The sequence below is a fragment of the Micropterus salmoides genome, unplaced genomic scaffold (genome assembly GCF_014851395.1).
Source record: "Micropterus salmoides isolate LMB-PRFRI ecotype aquatic unplaced genomic scaffold, ASM1485139v1 Ms_hic_scaffold_22, whole genome shotgun sequence".
Classification (NCBI taxonomy): domain Eukaryota; kingdom Metazoa; phylum Chordata; class Actinopteri; order Centrarchiformes; family Centrarchidae; genus Micropterus; species Micropterus salmoides.
In genome coordinates this window covers 16,167,658-16,183,303 of record NW_024041373.1, presented here as the reverse complement: position 1 = coordinate 16,183,303, position 15,646 = coordinate 16,167,658, and the positions used below count along the sequence as shown (strand labels likewise).

The 15,646-nt window shown below is 38.0% G+C and overlaps 1 protein-coding gene across 1 annotated transcript; it reads left to right on the top strand.

Annotated features, from left to right (window-relative positions):
• The first annotated feature begins 2,310 nt into the window (after positions 1 to 2,310).
• On the top strand, positions 2,311 to 14,798 carry cdhr1a (cadherin-related family member 1a). Its single transcript, XM_038737854.1, has 17 exons — positions 2,311 to 2,371; positions 3,078 to 3,173; positions 3,658 to 3,803; positions 3,949 to 3,999; positions 4,107 to 4,196; positions 4,369 to 4,455; positions 5,161 to 5,277; positions 5,781 to 5,924; positions 6,893 to 6,971; positions 7,058 to 7,158; positions 7,510 to 7,713; positions 8,484 to 8,636; positions 8,778 to 8,942; positions 9,890 to 9,957; positions 11,895 to 12,123; positions 12,224 to 12,481; positions 13,933 to 14,798. The coding sequence occupies exons 1-17, from the start codon at positions 2,311 to 2,313 to the stop codon at positions 14,488 to 14,490; spliced, it is 2,607 nt and encodes an 868-aa protein (XP_038593782.1). The 3' UTR covers positions 14,491 to 14,798.
• Positions 14,799 to 15,646: the final 848 nt, after the last annotated feature.

Here is a 15,646-nt window from a genome sequence, read left to right as displayed (position 1 = left end):
GCACAACATGATTTGAGATTGTATATTGTCATGTCAGTGGCTGATTTTTACTGATACAAATATTTCAGGATACACTGAGTCTGTTTAGATGCAGCTTTGGCCTCTATTACAGTAACAACAGTAATCCACATGACAAAGTGAAAAGCATTTCCCTGAAATTTCCCTATGGGCAGCCTAATGGCTCTGTCCCTAAAAGGAACAAAGACGTCAACATGTGCAGCTGTGATTGAAGGCTTGGGATTAGAAACTAAGAAGATGACTACAGATGAGCGGTGAGCTTTTATCCATATGGTTTTTAACAGTGATCATTACAATGAAACTTTCCTGTATAAGCTTCTGTGAAAGGCATGCTCTGACCCACATCTAAAGGTTTAAACAAACAAAGGTAGTGGTTTGCTATGACAGATGATGGCAGATTTGTGAACTTACATAGTGTTCCACACTGTATGTTCACAACGTCCATCGGTCAACTCTGTGGCTAGTTGTTTTGCGTGTTGTGTGCGTGCATACATGCTAATTGTGCTTTACATTTATGTCTGATGGAGCCTATGTGACCACAGGCAGGCACTGTGCATTACAAGATGAGGAGAGATTAGAGCACAGTGGGTTAATCTTTACTGCCATCTGCCAGAGCCATGAGAATTAAAACTGAAGCCTCGGCCAGCAACATACAGAAGTGACAGGTGATCTTCTCTAGTTAATATGTGTGGCCATTGTGTGAAAGTTATGCATTCTCTGGTTTAAAGAGCATGAAAGCCATTGACATGCCTTTGAATCTTTGCCACCCGAATCATACACAGATTTTACTGAAAATTAATGTTGGTGGTTTCCATTCTCTATGTGTGTCGCAGGTCTGGCCTTTTCTATTGACAACAGTAATCCACATCAAATGCTGCCTCCATCAGACATAAATGTGCAGCACACTTCTTTATAGTGTGGGGCGGCTGTGGCTCAGGGGGTAGAGCAGTCATCTGCTGCCATCACTCAATGAATATGTGTGAATGGGGTGAATGTGACATGTATTGTAAAAAGCTTTGAGTAGTCGAAAGACCAGAAAGGCACTATATAAGTACAGTACATTTACCATCTTCTGAAAGCACAGTTCGTGCACCAAGCAGCCTAAATACTGTGCATTCTTCCAGCACCACTCAGATTATAAAGCAGATTCAATTTCCATATGAGAAAGGACTGTAAAAGGTTTATTAATTTGTGTAAATCCCCTTGCATGCAACATGTTTTAACGGTGTGTATAGGCACCATACAATTGTTTTTGTTTATGTACTTGCAATATTGCTTTTTCAATAAAAATGGCAAAAAATCACTACTTTTTAATTTTATTTTTTATGGTATCTGTTTCCAAGAGTTTACCTCTGGGTAACAAACACGATTGTCAAACAAGAAGATTAACCAGCTTCAATGCCCAAAATACCACTCAAAAAGTGAATCGCTGGGGTTCTTAATTAAAGAGACACCTATGACATAGTGAACATGAAAAGAAAGAAAGAAAGAAAGATACAATCCAACATAAAACAATGCTTGCATGTAAAATAAAACTCACACCTTCTGATACAGCAAAAATGTCATCCTTCCTTGTTTGTTTTCATCATTTATTTAGATTTCTCAGTTTATGTCATTAGGCCACACTTTCACTTTGTGATTTCTACCATAACAACCAAACATGAACTACAATCTCATCAGATTATTCACTGCTGTCATCTCCATCAGCCTCTGTTAAATGATTATTCTATTAATTGAGTAAGTAGTGGAGTGTGTTTTTCTTTTTCCTTATACAATAGATAGTTGTGGAGTGCACAGGAAATGGAATTTTATACAACATGGGCAAAAAAACGATCAGCATTTTCTAATAGTTACATTTCAGTACAGACTTTGTGGCTGTTAATACAATAACACAGTCCAAATGTTAACACAAGCAAAATATAATTTGTAAAGACAATAAATATCCAGACAAAGGCATGTACATTATATTTATTTAGTAGTTGTGGCAAACCAAAAATGTTGCTCAGCATCAATAAGAGAGAATGTGAAAAATATACCTGTGCATCATCTAAATTGTGGTATATCTATATCTTTGTTTTATCAGAGCCGTCTCCTGTGGATTGGTGGCTGAAGACTCACAGTTGCACTGAGACGGCCCAGGTGTAACTCTTAAGTTGTGTCATTGGATTAGGATATGAGCATCTGATTTAGCCTTACCCAGTCACGCACAAACAACTTGAGAACAACATCTCATGTACAGGACTCTCGACGGAGCCGTCTTCATGGTGCGCTTTCATGACTTGATTCTTTAGGATGAAGAATGTAAAGATATTACATTTGCCACTGCTTTTTGTGTTTGTGCATGCCTGTTTTGGTAAGTTAAAATTCTCTGCTTACAGTTGAAGTGTTGTTGTGATCAGATTATGAATGCTGTTCAGATACATTTGATAGCCTCCAGGCTGATGATTGCATTTTTTTCCCCAGATGATGAATTTTATTCTGTTTTCAATTAATTCATGCTCTTGCCTAACCTAATAAGTTGCTCTTAAAGGTGTGCGTGAGTCATATTGATTGATTGTTTTGATTTATGAATGTGGTTTCAAAGGTCATGTGACACTCATATAGCTAAAAAAAACTGTATTCAGATTAATGTGATGTTACAAATAAAAACAGCATTTATTTGCTACCAGACATCTCAGGTCTATGTATAGAAAAGATATTTTAGCAGGTTGACGTAACTCCCCAGTAATCCCAGGCAAAGTGACTGGGAAAGCAGTGGCGTATGCGCAGTAAATACTAAAACATAGTGTAACAGTAGCAAAAGAGTCATAATGTCTTAAAGTTTTCAAACAGAAGTATCAAGCTTAAGTTTGCTAACATTAGCAAACATTAGCCACCATAAGCTACCGATCATATCAGACCCAGTAAAACTTGAGTGTGTGTTTTATAATCTGTGAATTCATTATTATTAAGAGGAAGATTGTGTTATTTCTTCATTTAAAAGTTACGTATTCTCACTTGAAGCTGAATTACATTAAACTTTCAAGCATTTAATGATGTTTTTATGTCTCTGTCCTCAGCACAAGCAGACTATGCCCCTTATTTCTATGACAATGGACCCTACAGCCACAACGGGAACCTGGCACTGTTCAGTCTCTCAGAGGACACGGCTGTTGGTGAGATCAACCTCTGACATACAGGACGTTTAGTGTGAACAGCTAATAGGCTGGTGGGGCAACCAATCAACAAAATGGCATGTTTTGGTTGCCAGTATCAGAGAGTGCAGGATGTTAAATAGTCTTTGATAGATGACCAGATGTTGTGTGGCATGTACGCACTCACACCCTCATGCTCATCTGCTGGTGCCACCTGTTGATGTGGGGGACAGTTTGTTGGCTGTGAATGTGGTGCAGCTGTCCCTGTACACCTTCCATCAGTCAGGGTACTCATTATACTGCAGTGTCTCAGCCTAGTTTGTTCCACAGCAGTTTTGCCCAATCAATGGGTTAACTACTCTCCTTGACTGCTGGTTAATTTTGCATTTGGAACCAGTTTTATTAAGTGTTCTTTTATTCTTAAATGTAGTATGTTTTTCTTTAAATACATTTGAATCAGTCAACAGCTGAGGCTATTTTGACTATAGTATAATGTCTTCTTTAGGTACACAGATCTATTGTCTCAATGGCACAGACCCTGAAGGCCAGGAGGTGAGATATGGCCTTTCCTTTGATCCAGGGTCAAAAGAATACTTCAGGATTGACCCCATATCTGGAAACATCACATTGGTGGAACAGCTCGACAGAGAGGTAAACCTAACATAGCCCTCAGAAGATATTAGGCTAGAAAATATTTATTAAATTTAACTTTAAACTTTAATATATAATCCTTAATAACTAACTTTTCTTTCATCTTGTGTGTCTTCAAATGAACTTGTTTTCCTTCTCTGCTCAGAAAAAGGATTCTATTGACGTTCTTGTCAGTATCACAGATGGGCAAAGCAAGGTACCAACATCTAGTCCAATGTGTGATTATACCATTTAATGCCATCCCTAATAACGAATCAAACTAAAATAAATTTTAACATGTTTCATGTGGGTTTTTTTTCTTAGGTCGTGGAAAGAGTTACAATATTTGTAATGGATGCAAACGATGAAAAGCCTGAATTCCAAAACATGCCAGCAATCATTGATGTACTGGAAGTAAGTTAGGCTTAAGTGTATGCTTTATGAACGTCATTTATTTTTAAGCCATATGCTGGGCCCTGAATTATTATTATTATTATTATTATTATTATTATTATTATTATTATTATTATTATTATTATTATTATTATTATTATTATTATTATTATTATTATGTTGCACATTTTAGACCACTCAGTCTGGCAGCAGCATCTACAAAGTCGAGGCAGTGGACAGAGACACAGGATCAGGTGGCTCAGTCACCTACTACCTCCAGGTATGACTCGGCAGTGGGAGAATATGCATACTCACATCCCGCTCACTCTGACTTCTGCAATAAATGAATACAGTATGTAACTATGAAATAAGAACAGACAAAACATTTTTAAAATGCTCCTAATATGAAACTCTAGCTGAGTTAATGTTAATCTGCATGTGACATGTGAAATAATGTATAGATGTACTGGCCACAAGGTTAATGTCACATAAATTTCCCAATGTCCATGTGTGTGTTTGTGCATGTGTGCCTGAATATGCTGGTGTAGAGAATGGGGATTAAATCACAATTACATTTGTGTCAGGTATTGGAGGCTTAGAGGGCTGCTTTGGCAGGGGGTGGCAGAGAGTGTTTGCACTTTGGACTATTAGGACTAAAGCACACAGCTGGCCTGGAGTGACAGTGACGAGTGAGGCAGTGCACATCTGGACACAGCAGCTTTCACCTGCCTGCCCTGTCCTTGACCATATGGGCTCTTTACATCCAGATGGACAAAGAGATATACTTTATACAAGATGTGGCCTAATTCAAGTGGCTACTGTGTGTTTTTATGCAGCCATCTGACCATTTTTCATGATATCTCTCACGTGAGTGGTTGTAAATGGGGTTTAGGGGGTTTCAGCAACAGGCTTTTGCTCATGTGACCTGAAATGTGTTTCTGTGTGTGCCTTTAAAATCCTGCTTTTGTCCTGTTCTCTGTTACAGAATCCTCAGTCCACTTTGTTTGCCATCGACAGACACAGTGGTGTCCTTCGTATCAAATCAGGAGAAATGTTGGACTATGAGAAAACAAAGACACACTTTGTTACTGTCTTTGCAAAGGTAATGGATGTATCAAAACTCACATAATGTTTCCATTGAGCAATAGTGTACTTTCATTTTCAATTTAAAGATGCACCCTGTGGAGGTTTAGTGCTGGTGGTGGTATTGCACCAAGAAATGTATCAATGTGCCAACAGAAGAAGAAGAAGAAGAAGAAGAAAACTGAAAAAGAAAATTGGCTTTGCTAATGTTTACCTTCAGCGACACTGAATGTTACATGTATTCATTAGTTTACAACAAAACTAAAGCACCTTTAAGTGCTTTATTAAAATAAAAAGAACTCTGTATATATCCCTTAAAAGGTGAGCTATGGCGTATGGTGGGAAACTGAGATTTCATGTCCTTTCCAGCAGTAAAATTCTTCTAATAAACCTAAAATGAAAACTTTAACATTAATGTAAAAGTTGTATTTTTTATTATAAACAATACAAAACAGAAACAGAAAATTATCAAACAAAATTACAATAAAAGTAGATTTAAACTGCATGCTACTTTTGTTCCAGGATGGTGGTGGTAATTTTAATGGCAAGGAGCAGTTTATGTCATCCTCTGCGACACTGACGATCAATGTGATCGATGCACAGGACACTCCGCCATCTTTTATTGGGACACCGTATTTTGGCTACGTTTATGAAGTCTCAGTTCCAGTAAGTATGAAAACATCCTTCAGTGATATTCTTTGACTGTACCATTTAACACAGTTTGTATAACAATTCATAGCTAAAAAGTTTTTAAACTTTTTATGAAATTCTTATTATCTTTTTATTTTATTATTATCTTTTATTATCTTATTATATTTTTGTCACGTTTATTCTGCATTGCAATAAATTTACACTGTCTTCTTTAGTGAACATCAAATGAATTATCACAGCATAGCAAGACATTGTAACCTAACATACTGAATGCAATTTATTTCAGTATTCACTGTATAAATAAGGACCAACAAAAGATCAAAAACCTAAGGTAGCATTATCTCATATGACACAGCTTTAATTGCTGGCATTTTACAGTGATGTGAAAGCCACATTATCTCCCCAGTCAAATGTCACTGCAGCAGGGCGTCATGGGAGAGAGATTACACATTCTGACTTTCATCCGAGAAGGAATAATTAGGATCGTGACATTTCAATGTACCTTTGAAGGCTCAGTGAAGATCAGGTGCTGAATAGATTGTTGTGGTACGTTTTGACTAGGTGTGTACCAGCCACAGGGTGACTCAATTAAAATTCATGCTTCATTTTGTGATTGTGATTCAACAACATACTGATCATCATGTTAAAAGGGACATATTAGAGTTGTTAATTTGTACAAAAAATTATTACATTAATTTTGCTGATGCTTTTATCCAAAGCAACTTACAATTGTTACATATTTCAGAGGTCGCACACCTTTGGAGCTTGCTCAGGGACACATTGGTGGATGTGTCACAGTGGGAATTGAATACAGGTCTAATTATTTAAATAAATAAAGTATCAATTATTGGAGAAATGTGAAATAACTATATAATATATTTTACAGTAAGCCACCTTTGTAGCAGGTCATGCATCCTGGTTATCTTCAATTTATATCACTATTGATTTGACAGCAAAACCTTTCTGATGATCTTTTACCACAGGGATCTGAAATATTCACAGTTGTAGCCAAAGATGGCGATGTGGGAAACCCAAATCCAATCCGTTATTCCTTTGACGAAGGTAAATATTTCACTTAAATGAGACTGAAATGATTTTAAAATGAAGCAAAGGGTGCTCATATTTCTGTCTCTTTCTGGTCTCGACAGGGGACGATGGTGTTTTTAGCATCAATAAAACAAGCGGTTGTATCACCCTGCTGACTCAACCCATTTATCTGAAGAGAGAAATCTTTAACATTAAAGTCAAGGTAAGATGCTATCTGTTCTGTTTTACAGTCAATAACTTGTTTCATCTGCATGAAAGATTACACAGTGTAAGTGACATTGTATAGACCTTAGTCATTGTTACAGTGTATTCATAAAGAGAATAAACAATGGATCAAACAATCTACTCAGATAAAAATAGGAATTTATATGCGATGACAAAGCAAATGAAATCACAGCAAATGACTGAACATTTTAAACTGGTGTGTGAAGTAAAATTCACAAAGCAAGACTGATCTGGCGAAACTGGTTGATAAAATACCCCACACGCTCATCTACTGACTGAAGCAATACATGTGGGCTGAGCTGCATAACTTTAACCCCCCTGTGTCCAGGCATCAGAAGTAAGTCCTGAAGGCAGAATCCTGGACTATGGGGTGACCACGGTGGTGATCCGTGTAGTGGACCTTAACAATAATCCACCAACTTTCTATGGAGAAAACGGCCCGCAGAACATGTTTGAGTTGACCATGTATGAGCATCCACCAGAGGGAGAGATACTCCGGGGGCTGAAAATCACAGTCAAGGACTCCGACCAGGTGAGACCATTATTGTTGTCCATTTTTTCTCATACACTGACTGTGATTAGTATGAAAATGATTCAAAGAAATTACAGACAACTGTTATTTTCAGTGATATTTCACTGATCAAGTATCATCTCTTAGCACTGATACAATATTATTGCCTTTGAAAGCTGCCTCAGTTAGCCAGGAGAGAATAACAGTGACTGTTATTATGTAATAACACTCTGACCAAATTAAACTGATTTGATCAACATTCATTGTACCGCAACATAGAAGTCAGGCTGGTGTCTGCCTTTCTGTCTATGAAATTACTTTAATCTTGCCATTATCACAGACAATCCTTTTAAAGTTGCATGAATTTGGAAAATAAGCCAACACAAATTAAAAGGTGCTCCCTGACTATGTCATTTGTCAGCTTATGCAAGTCTCTGTGGGTTTCTTGTATGAGCCTCATCCAAATGGCTGGTGTTCACCAAATGCATTAATACTGTTACATCAGGGCGAGCTTTCTTTGTCCAGTGATATTATGTTTCAGCAAGAATATTACTGCTGGTACTGATATCCTATTGATTTCTCATACATTACCATAATAATGAAAAGACACAAAGCTTTTACATTGATTGGATGGACTATACCCTACATGGATTATGCTGTATGTCTGTTTGTTAGTGATAGCTATGTAACAAATGCAGATTACTATAAATAGTTCCATGCATGTACAACTCGGCCATTTTCACTTATGAGACATTGTGAATAACACGATGATGTATGGTGTCCTCTTGCAGGGTGCTAACGCTAAATTCAACCTGAGACTGATTGGACCTGGAAGGATGCTGCGAGTCGTCCCTCAGACTGTACTCAATGAGGCCCAAGTCACCATCTTAGTAGAAGACTCCGCTGCTATGGACTATGAGAAACATCATTTTCTCACATACAAGGTTAACCCAATGCACCGCAGTAGATTGAAATGGGATGAAATATATCAAATGCACACATTTCTCGAATGGCAGAAATATCACCTGCAGCTGTTGTACGTTGCTCCTTTTCAGTGATTTATTTCTAACCTTTCTCCTCTTTAGCTACTCGCAGTTGAGATTGATACGCCTGAGAGATTCAGTGCCACAGCTGACATAGTCGTTCATCTCCTGGACACCAACGACAACGCTCCCAAATTCTCCTCAGACTTCTACATTGCCAGAATTCCAGAAAACTCACCCGGTGGCTCCAATGTGGTGTCAGTCACGGTGAGCGAGTCTTCATCCTGTCTAAAAATACATGCCATCACCAATGTACGTCACTCTGAGCTAAAGAGGAATGCTGATTTGAACAAAATGCCCAAGAGGGCCATTAATTCCCTAAATGTAGAGTTTTTGGGCAGAGGGGTTTGGGATAATATGTGAAAACATGTAGATAAAAGCTAGGCGAGGTAAGCTGCCAGATGGCTATCACTTTCATTTTGTTGTGTAACACCAAATTCTCAGATTTTTTCTCCTAATGCTTAGTAGCACATGCAGCTGCAGCACAAAAATATGTGCAGAAATAAAATGAATACTTTTAAGGACATGTTGGGTTTTCAGGGCCATTTAGTTTAAAAATGATAGATAGATAGATAGATAGATAGATAGATAGATAGATAGATAGATAGATAGATAGATAGATAGATAGATAGATAGATAGATAGATAGATAGATAGATAGGGTTATCTCATCCTTCGCCCTTGTCAGTTCATATCAGCACCCTGCAGAGGCTCAAAGCAACAGGGAGCCTCACTAATAAATCCTGCCCTTGCGTGAACACCACAGAGGCTCATTTCCTTGATCCCAGGCAATTTCAATCAGATAAAAGAACAGCCAAAAAGTGACCTTGGACACATGGAGATAGCGAAAAGTCATCCCTGCAGCGACAGACAGACAGATTAGCTGATGCCCATGATGATGGTCCTGTGACATCAAAAATCGGTCTTTTTATAGCTTACCCCTGTAACATCATGTTCCAGCCCAGCACAGAGACTGAGTCCATGGCGGCAGACAGTCTGCACATTCAGTTTAGGAAAGAGATACAAACAAATCTAACATCAATATTCTGAGCTTTATCAGAGTTAAACAGAAATCACACACAATATTGGTCAAGTGCCACAACCAATCTCATATTGTTTTCATACATATTCTGTGTTTTCTGTTTTTTTCTACAGGCAACCGACCCAGACTCAGGCCCTTGGGGTGAAGTGAAGTACTCTATCTACGGATCTGGGGCTGAATTGTGAGTATTAAAATATAAACAGAAAGACTTTAAATTCCTCTCACCCACATGACACTATTATTCTATCTAAATATCTGGCTTTAATATCTCAACCACAATGCCAATACACCTCCACACCTTCAATGACAGACATTTAGGTATCAATGCTTGAACAGCATTATCTTGATGTTAAAATAAGACATTTAAAATCTAAATCCTTCCAGAGGCAAGAATTCGTTTTATATCCTGCACAAGAAAACTAAATCTATTATAGATTGTCCTGCGTCTATTTATTGTTCCTTGTGTGATGATTATGTCAGTGTTTTTGCTTATACATCAATATTAACAGTTGATACCCTGTGTATTTGTAAACAGTCAAAAAACTGACCACCCTATTCATAACGAAAAACATCTAAGGCACACTTTTAAATTTATTCCGCTATAAAAATAGCGGAATAAAATGACTGATCGGAGCTTAAATGTTGTATTTTAATTTTAGACCACTGTACTACTGCATGTGAAGAACACATACAGCAAAAACACATCTGCTTGAAGGCTGGACAAAACTATGACAGCAGACTTGTTTTTCATATTAGGACTTAGTTCAGTTTATTGCACCCTAAGCACTGTGTAGTCCCTCAGAGGATTTGCTGGTACTCGATTTTTATTACATATTCCAGTAGAAATCTAACTTCAGAGAAAAAGGCTCAGTGGTCACTGTCCTCTCTTAGTGAGAATAACACACAACATACCCACAGCTTGCCTTTACTTTCACATTGGTACAGATTCATTCCTAAAGATGACCTGCGTGCCTAACAAATCTCAACACTGTGCATTCAGTACTGTAATTATTTGGAAAATTGTTTGCTTTTTCAATCACATTCTGCATGCCTTAGAGGACCAAAATACCTGAATTTGGAAGCATTTAGAAGAGTAAAGCAAAGGAATCATGAACCTGTAATGTTCAGTGTCAATGTAAACAGACCGACTTCTCAATAATCTGTTTGCTTTGTACGATGAACTGTAGGTGGGTAGATATTTTTGGACCTCTCAGTACAGATTTTGAGCTCTATAGCAATGAATTAGGGGAGATATACAAAGTCACATGGCATGCAGGAGAAGGATTTTCAAAATAAGCAGGGGAGAGAGGTTTCTAGTACTTATATCTTAGTGCATAGGCTACTTGTTTGGTTAAAACCATTTGGAAAGTGTTTTCACCTCAGATTACTCCAATATGCCTCTTTGAACTTAAAATTTGTAATGAAGCAATACATGGCTACGTTTCTTGGTTCTGCGTCTAGAAAGATTTAGCATTTTTTATTTCTTTTTCTTCTTGGATGAAGATCACGATCCTGATCTTTGCCTTGTCGCCCTCTGTCTTTGTTAATCCACTAATGGGATTTGAGGAGGAAATAGACTGCGCTCTTTGCACTTTGACAAAGTCACTGTAGGGTAACTAAACAAGTCCATCAGTGAAACAATATAATACCACTTTTCCACGCTTGAGTTAGATGTGAAGATCGACATGCTCATGTGTATGTGTTAGGTATGGCGCTAGAGCTAGGAGGTGATTAACCTAGCTTAGCATAAAGATGGAATCAGGAGGAAACAACTAGCCTGCCTCTCTCCAAAGTAAAAAAAAAAAAAAGTCTGCCCTGAACCTCATTATTTTTACTATTAACTTGTTGTATCTTGTTTATTCACAGAAATCTAAAAATGTCAATATGTGATTTTAGGAGGAATTGGGTGCTGTAACTATTTTGATAAACAAGATTTTATCTGTCAGGCTACTATGCTACATATGTACAGCATTTTCACATGTTCCACAAGTAACTCCCCATAAAGGTTTTTTACATTTCTTTGTATGAACAGACGAAACAAACAAAATACAACATTTAAATCAGTAAGTATAGTATAAAACATTCAAGATATTGCCCAAATCATATTACCATTTACAGGTTCTTGATCCAGTCTGCATCTGGGATCATCTACACCCAGCCGTGGGCGAGCCTGGATGCGGAGGTGAGGTCCAAGTATAACTTCTACGTGAAGGCAGAGGATGCAGAAGGGAAGTACAGCCTGGCTGAGGTCTTTGTGACTGTGTTGGACCTGAATGACCACCCACCTGCATTCAATGAAAACTTCCTCGAGACAACTATGGTGATTGGAGCACCAGTGAAAGTAGAGGTATTTGTTCTTTCGTGATGTACTATGTCAGATAAAGTGAAACTCAAGAATAACATAAGTTCCACTCCTTTTTTTAATAAATACATTTACTTCTACACAGGCAGTAGATAAAGATGCAGAAGTACCCAATAATGTTATCGAGTATGCCATCATGAAAGCTGAGCCAGACAACAACATCTTCGACATTAACACTGACACAGGGGAGATCATGCTCAAGTCTTACATCAAGTCAATGGCCATCATTCAGAACATCACCAAGCAGAGAGACTGCTCCTGGTCACTCGTGGTCCAGGCCCGGGACCGAGGCCAGCCTTCCTTCAGCACCACCGCAGTCATCAAGATCGACATCACTGAAGCTGTAAGTTAAAAACAAAGTATATGAATAGCAATATGTCAGTTAAAGGTGGGGTCAGAGATTCTAATCCAACACGCATTGTTTTGTCAAATTCAACAAATAAGATCATCATTTCAAATATATACTACTCACATGTCATTCTAGTTGTAGCTACAGGTTCTGAGTGTTTTATAGAAAATTGTAGCAGTTATGCTTTTCTATATAACAAAGCTGGGTGTAACTTATTCGCACCACCAAATTTCAATCGAACTGTATTTTAGAAATCGTTAATATTCAATAGAAATTGACATCTTATACTTTATACTAAAATGTTGTGTAAAAACTGTACTGTAGCCTAGAACATAAAGAGGGAACCTGCTCTGCAATGGATATAGTGAATGGTCTTTGTCTCTACATTCACAGTGAGCAATTATCAATTATTTGTAATGCGAGCCCTAAATCTTACTTACATTTACCACTGCAAATAACAAGTGGTCTACTTAACTGTTTAATCATTCCCCACTATCATTTTTTATTTAGATTAAGTGTTGAAACATCTATAAATTTGTGTGTGTAGGTGCAGCTTCTATGCAAAATAACACCTATCAGTTGTTTGCTTAGGTAGCAATTAGAAAATTGTCATAAAAAAATCTCACATAAATGCAATTGTCATGTTTTCAGGTCAAATCCAGATTTTTCTCTTACTTCTTGGGCCTAAGGAAACGTCCAGGGGCTGTGTTTGGGATTTGTTTGACCATTGTCATCTTCGCCATTTCACTGACAATCTTCATTTCAACTCTTATATACTGGAACTCTGTGAAAAAGTCCCGTGTCAAAGCTCAGGGCAAGATCAGAAAGATTATAAGGAGGCCTCTGCCATAAATGAAGCTTGCCTTGAGATCATCAGCAGAACTGTTTTTTCTCTTTGTAGCAATTCATTTTGAAATGATTTGGTCGTAGAACAAGCATGTGTCTGTAAAAGAGCACAGGAGCACAATATCAACGGTCCTTTCAACATGTTCCCATGTTTTTTTTGTCATGTATTGATTTAGTTTTCACATTATGACACCACAACAAAAATAAACAAATTATTTCTGGTCACAGATGCTGGATGGTCTCAGCTATTGGTTTCCTAGTCAACCTCTCTGATCTTGTCTTGACAAACTATAAAACAGTAGAACAATGAATTAAAGTCTAATCATCATTTGTAGTATGTTTCATTTGTAAGGCATCCACCAGGAAACAAACAAATGTTTTGTTTTTATACAAACAGTATTATGGCAGTACATTTGCAGTAATTTATTTCTGGATTTTACAGTTTTGTATTTTGCACCTCACATGATATTTTTGGCCAAACGATGAATACATGCAGTACTACAATACAAGCACGGGACAATATTGTATAAGTTACTCTTTGTGTGACAGACTATGACTTCAGTCCCATGGATGTGAATTTTCCCTGTGCTCTTTTACAGACCCAACTCAGTGGGGGGCCTTTGGGATCATTTTTGATGCAGAGTAGAAACAAGCCTTTGCAAATCATAGGCATGCTTGCTGGTGTCATTATTCTCATGGTCATAGTCACAGTCATCATCTCCACTGCAACATTCATGCGCAACAAAAAGTCCAACCGGATTCTGCCTAACCGCCGCATAAGAAGGAGGCCACGAAATCAGCGCACCTGGAACTTCAAAAACCCCTTCAACAAACCAGAAACTCCCGGAGAGAAATTCAAAGTACAAGAGGAAGAGCAGGAGCCAGAGGTCATTGTGGAGAACGTCAACTACAACAACAATGTCAGCAATGTTGTAAGACTCTGGACACCTCCACCACCTTGCGCCCCATCTCTGCCCCCTCCACCACCACCCTACATGCCAGGGGAGAGGCAGTGGTCAGTACCCACTGTCTCAGCGACAGTAGCCCCCAAACCTAAAAAGAAGTCAGTGATGACCAGACAGGACACTGTGAAAAATGCTTTGGTTTCGGAGCTCAAGATGAAACTGGAGCAGAAGAGGTTGCTGAAACATCAATAGTGCTTGACAAAACAATCTCACCTCAAGGTCCATTAAGTAGCAGTCCTGGAGCTTTCATGATCTTAATCAGCAGATCCAGTCGGCCCAGTTGTCATGGAAATGTAGACGTTCAGATTTCCACTTTCTCACAGAACTTTAAGGTCTTCTCATCCATGTGGCCAAATAGACTTTTAAATCTACATATCTGATGTGATCAAAAGCTCCAGAATAGCCGCTAAATGGACTGTTGGGTCGACTGGTGTTTCCAACGCAAAGAACGATAAAACTCAATCTTTCATATTGCTGTGTGTGTGTGTGTGTGTGTGTGTAGGTGTGTGTGTGTGTGTGTGTGTGTGTGTGTGTGTGTGTGTGTGTGTGTGTGTGTGTGTAGGTAGGTGTGTGTGTGTTTCAGAAAGATTAAATACACTGAAACAGTTAACAGCTTTATTCCTTGTGTATGTCATTTTCATGAGATGGGGGGAAAAATTTCATCATGTGTATCATCATTCAGATCACGTTTTCAATTCACCATTCATTATTTGTTTCTGCTTAATGTTTCGTTGTTGTTTTGTAACAGATAATTCCCACCTTTTGAACCATTTGTTGACACACTTGTGGCTTAAAGTTCCTCAACCCAGATCCCTTGTTGGGAATTAAGTCATTCAGATTTCAACAAGCACGACTGTTTATTTGGGATCCAACCAAGCTCCTTACAAGAGATTTCATGACACTTGAACTGACTAAAGAGATCAGCCTGGGGGAAGTGAACCAAAGAGATCATGTTAGGAAGACCTTTAATCCTACTGCAAAGGTGTAAAGCGCTGTTTAGAGCCCTGTTTTGCAAAAGTCACGAAGATGTTTATTTTCTGATTTAAAGGACTGCATTTCGTTTGTTTACTACTGTATATGATGGTTTATCTGTTTTATTTGATGTTTTTTTTGTCAAAACACATGTTATGTTCTTACTACCAATAAAAGAACATCATTTGTAATTTCAACAGTGGTAGAAGCATTTAGATCCTTTTTCTCAGGTAACAGTAGCAACATCACGCTATGAAAATACTCCATTACAATAGTCCTGCATTGATGAGGCACAGTAGGTAAAGTATTAAGTAAAATCATAAACTGAATGTGACTGACTGAGTATGACTTTTAAGTAGCGTAAAATTTTAATTCT

What these genes read in the sequence shown, in the direction of transcription:
- cdhr1a (XM_038737854.1), top strand. Translation starts at nt 2,311, where the DNA reads ATGAAGAATGTAAAGATATTACATTTGCCACTGCTTTTTGTGTTTGTG. An exon ending in CAATCATTGATGTACTGGAA is followed by an intron (nt 4,197 to 4,368) that starts GTAAGTTAGGCT and finishes TGCACATTTTAG; the next exon opens with ACCACTCAGTCTGGCAGCAG. An exon ending in AGATCGACATCACTGAAGCT is followed by an intron (nt 12,482 to 13,932) that starts GTAAGTTAAAAA and finishes GCTCTTTTACAG; the next exon opens with ACCCAACTCAGTGGGGGGCC.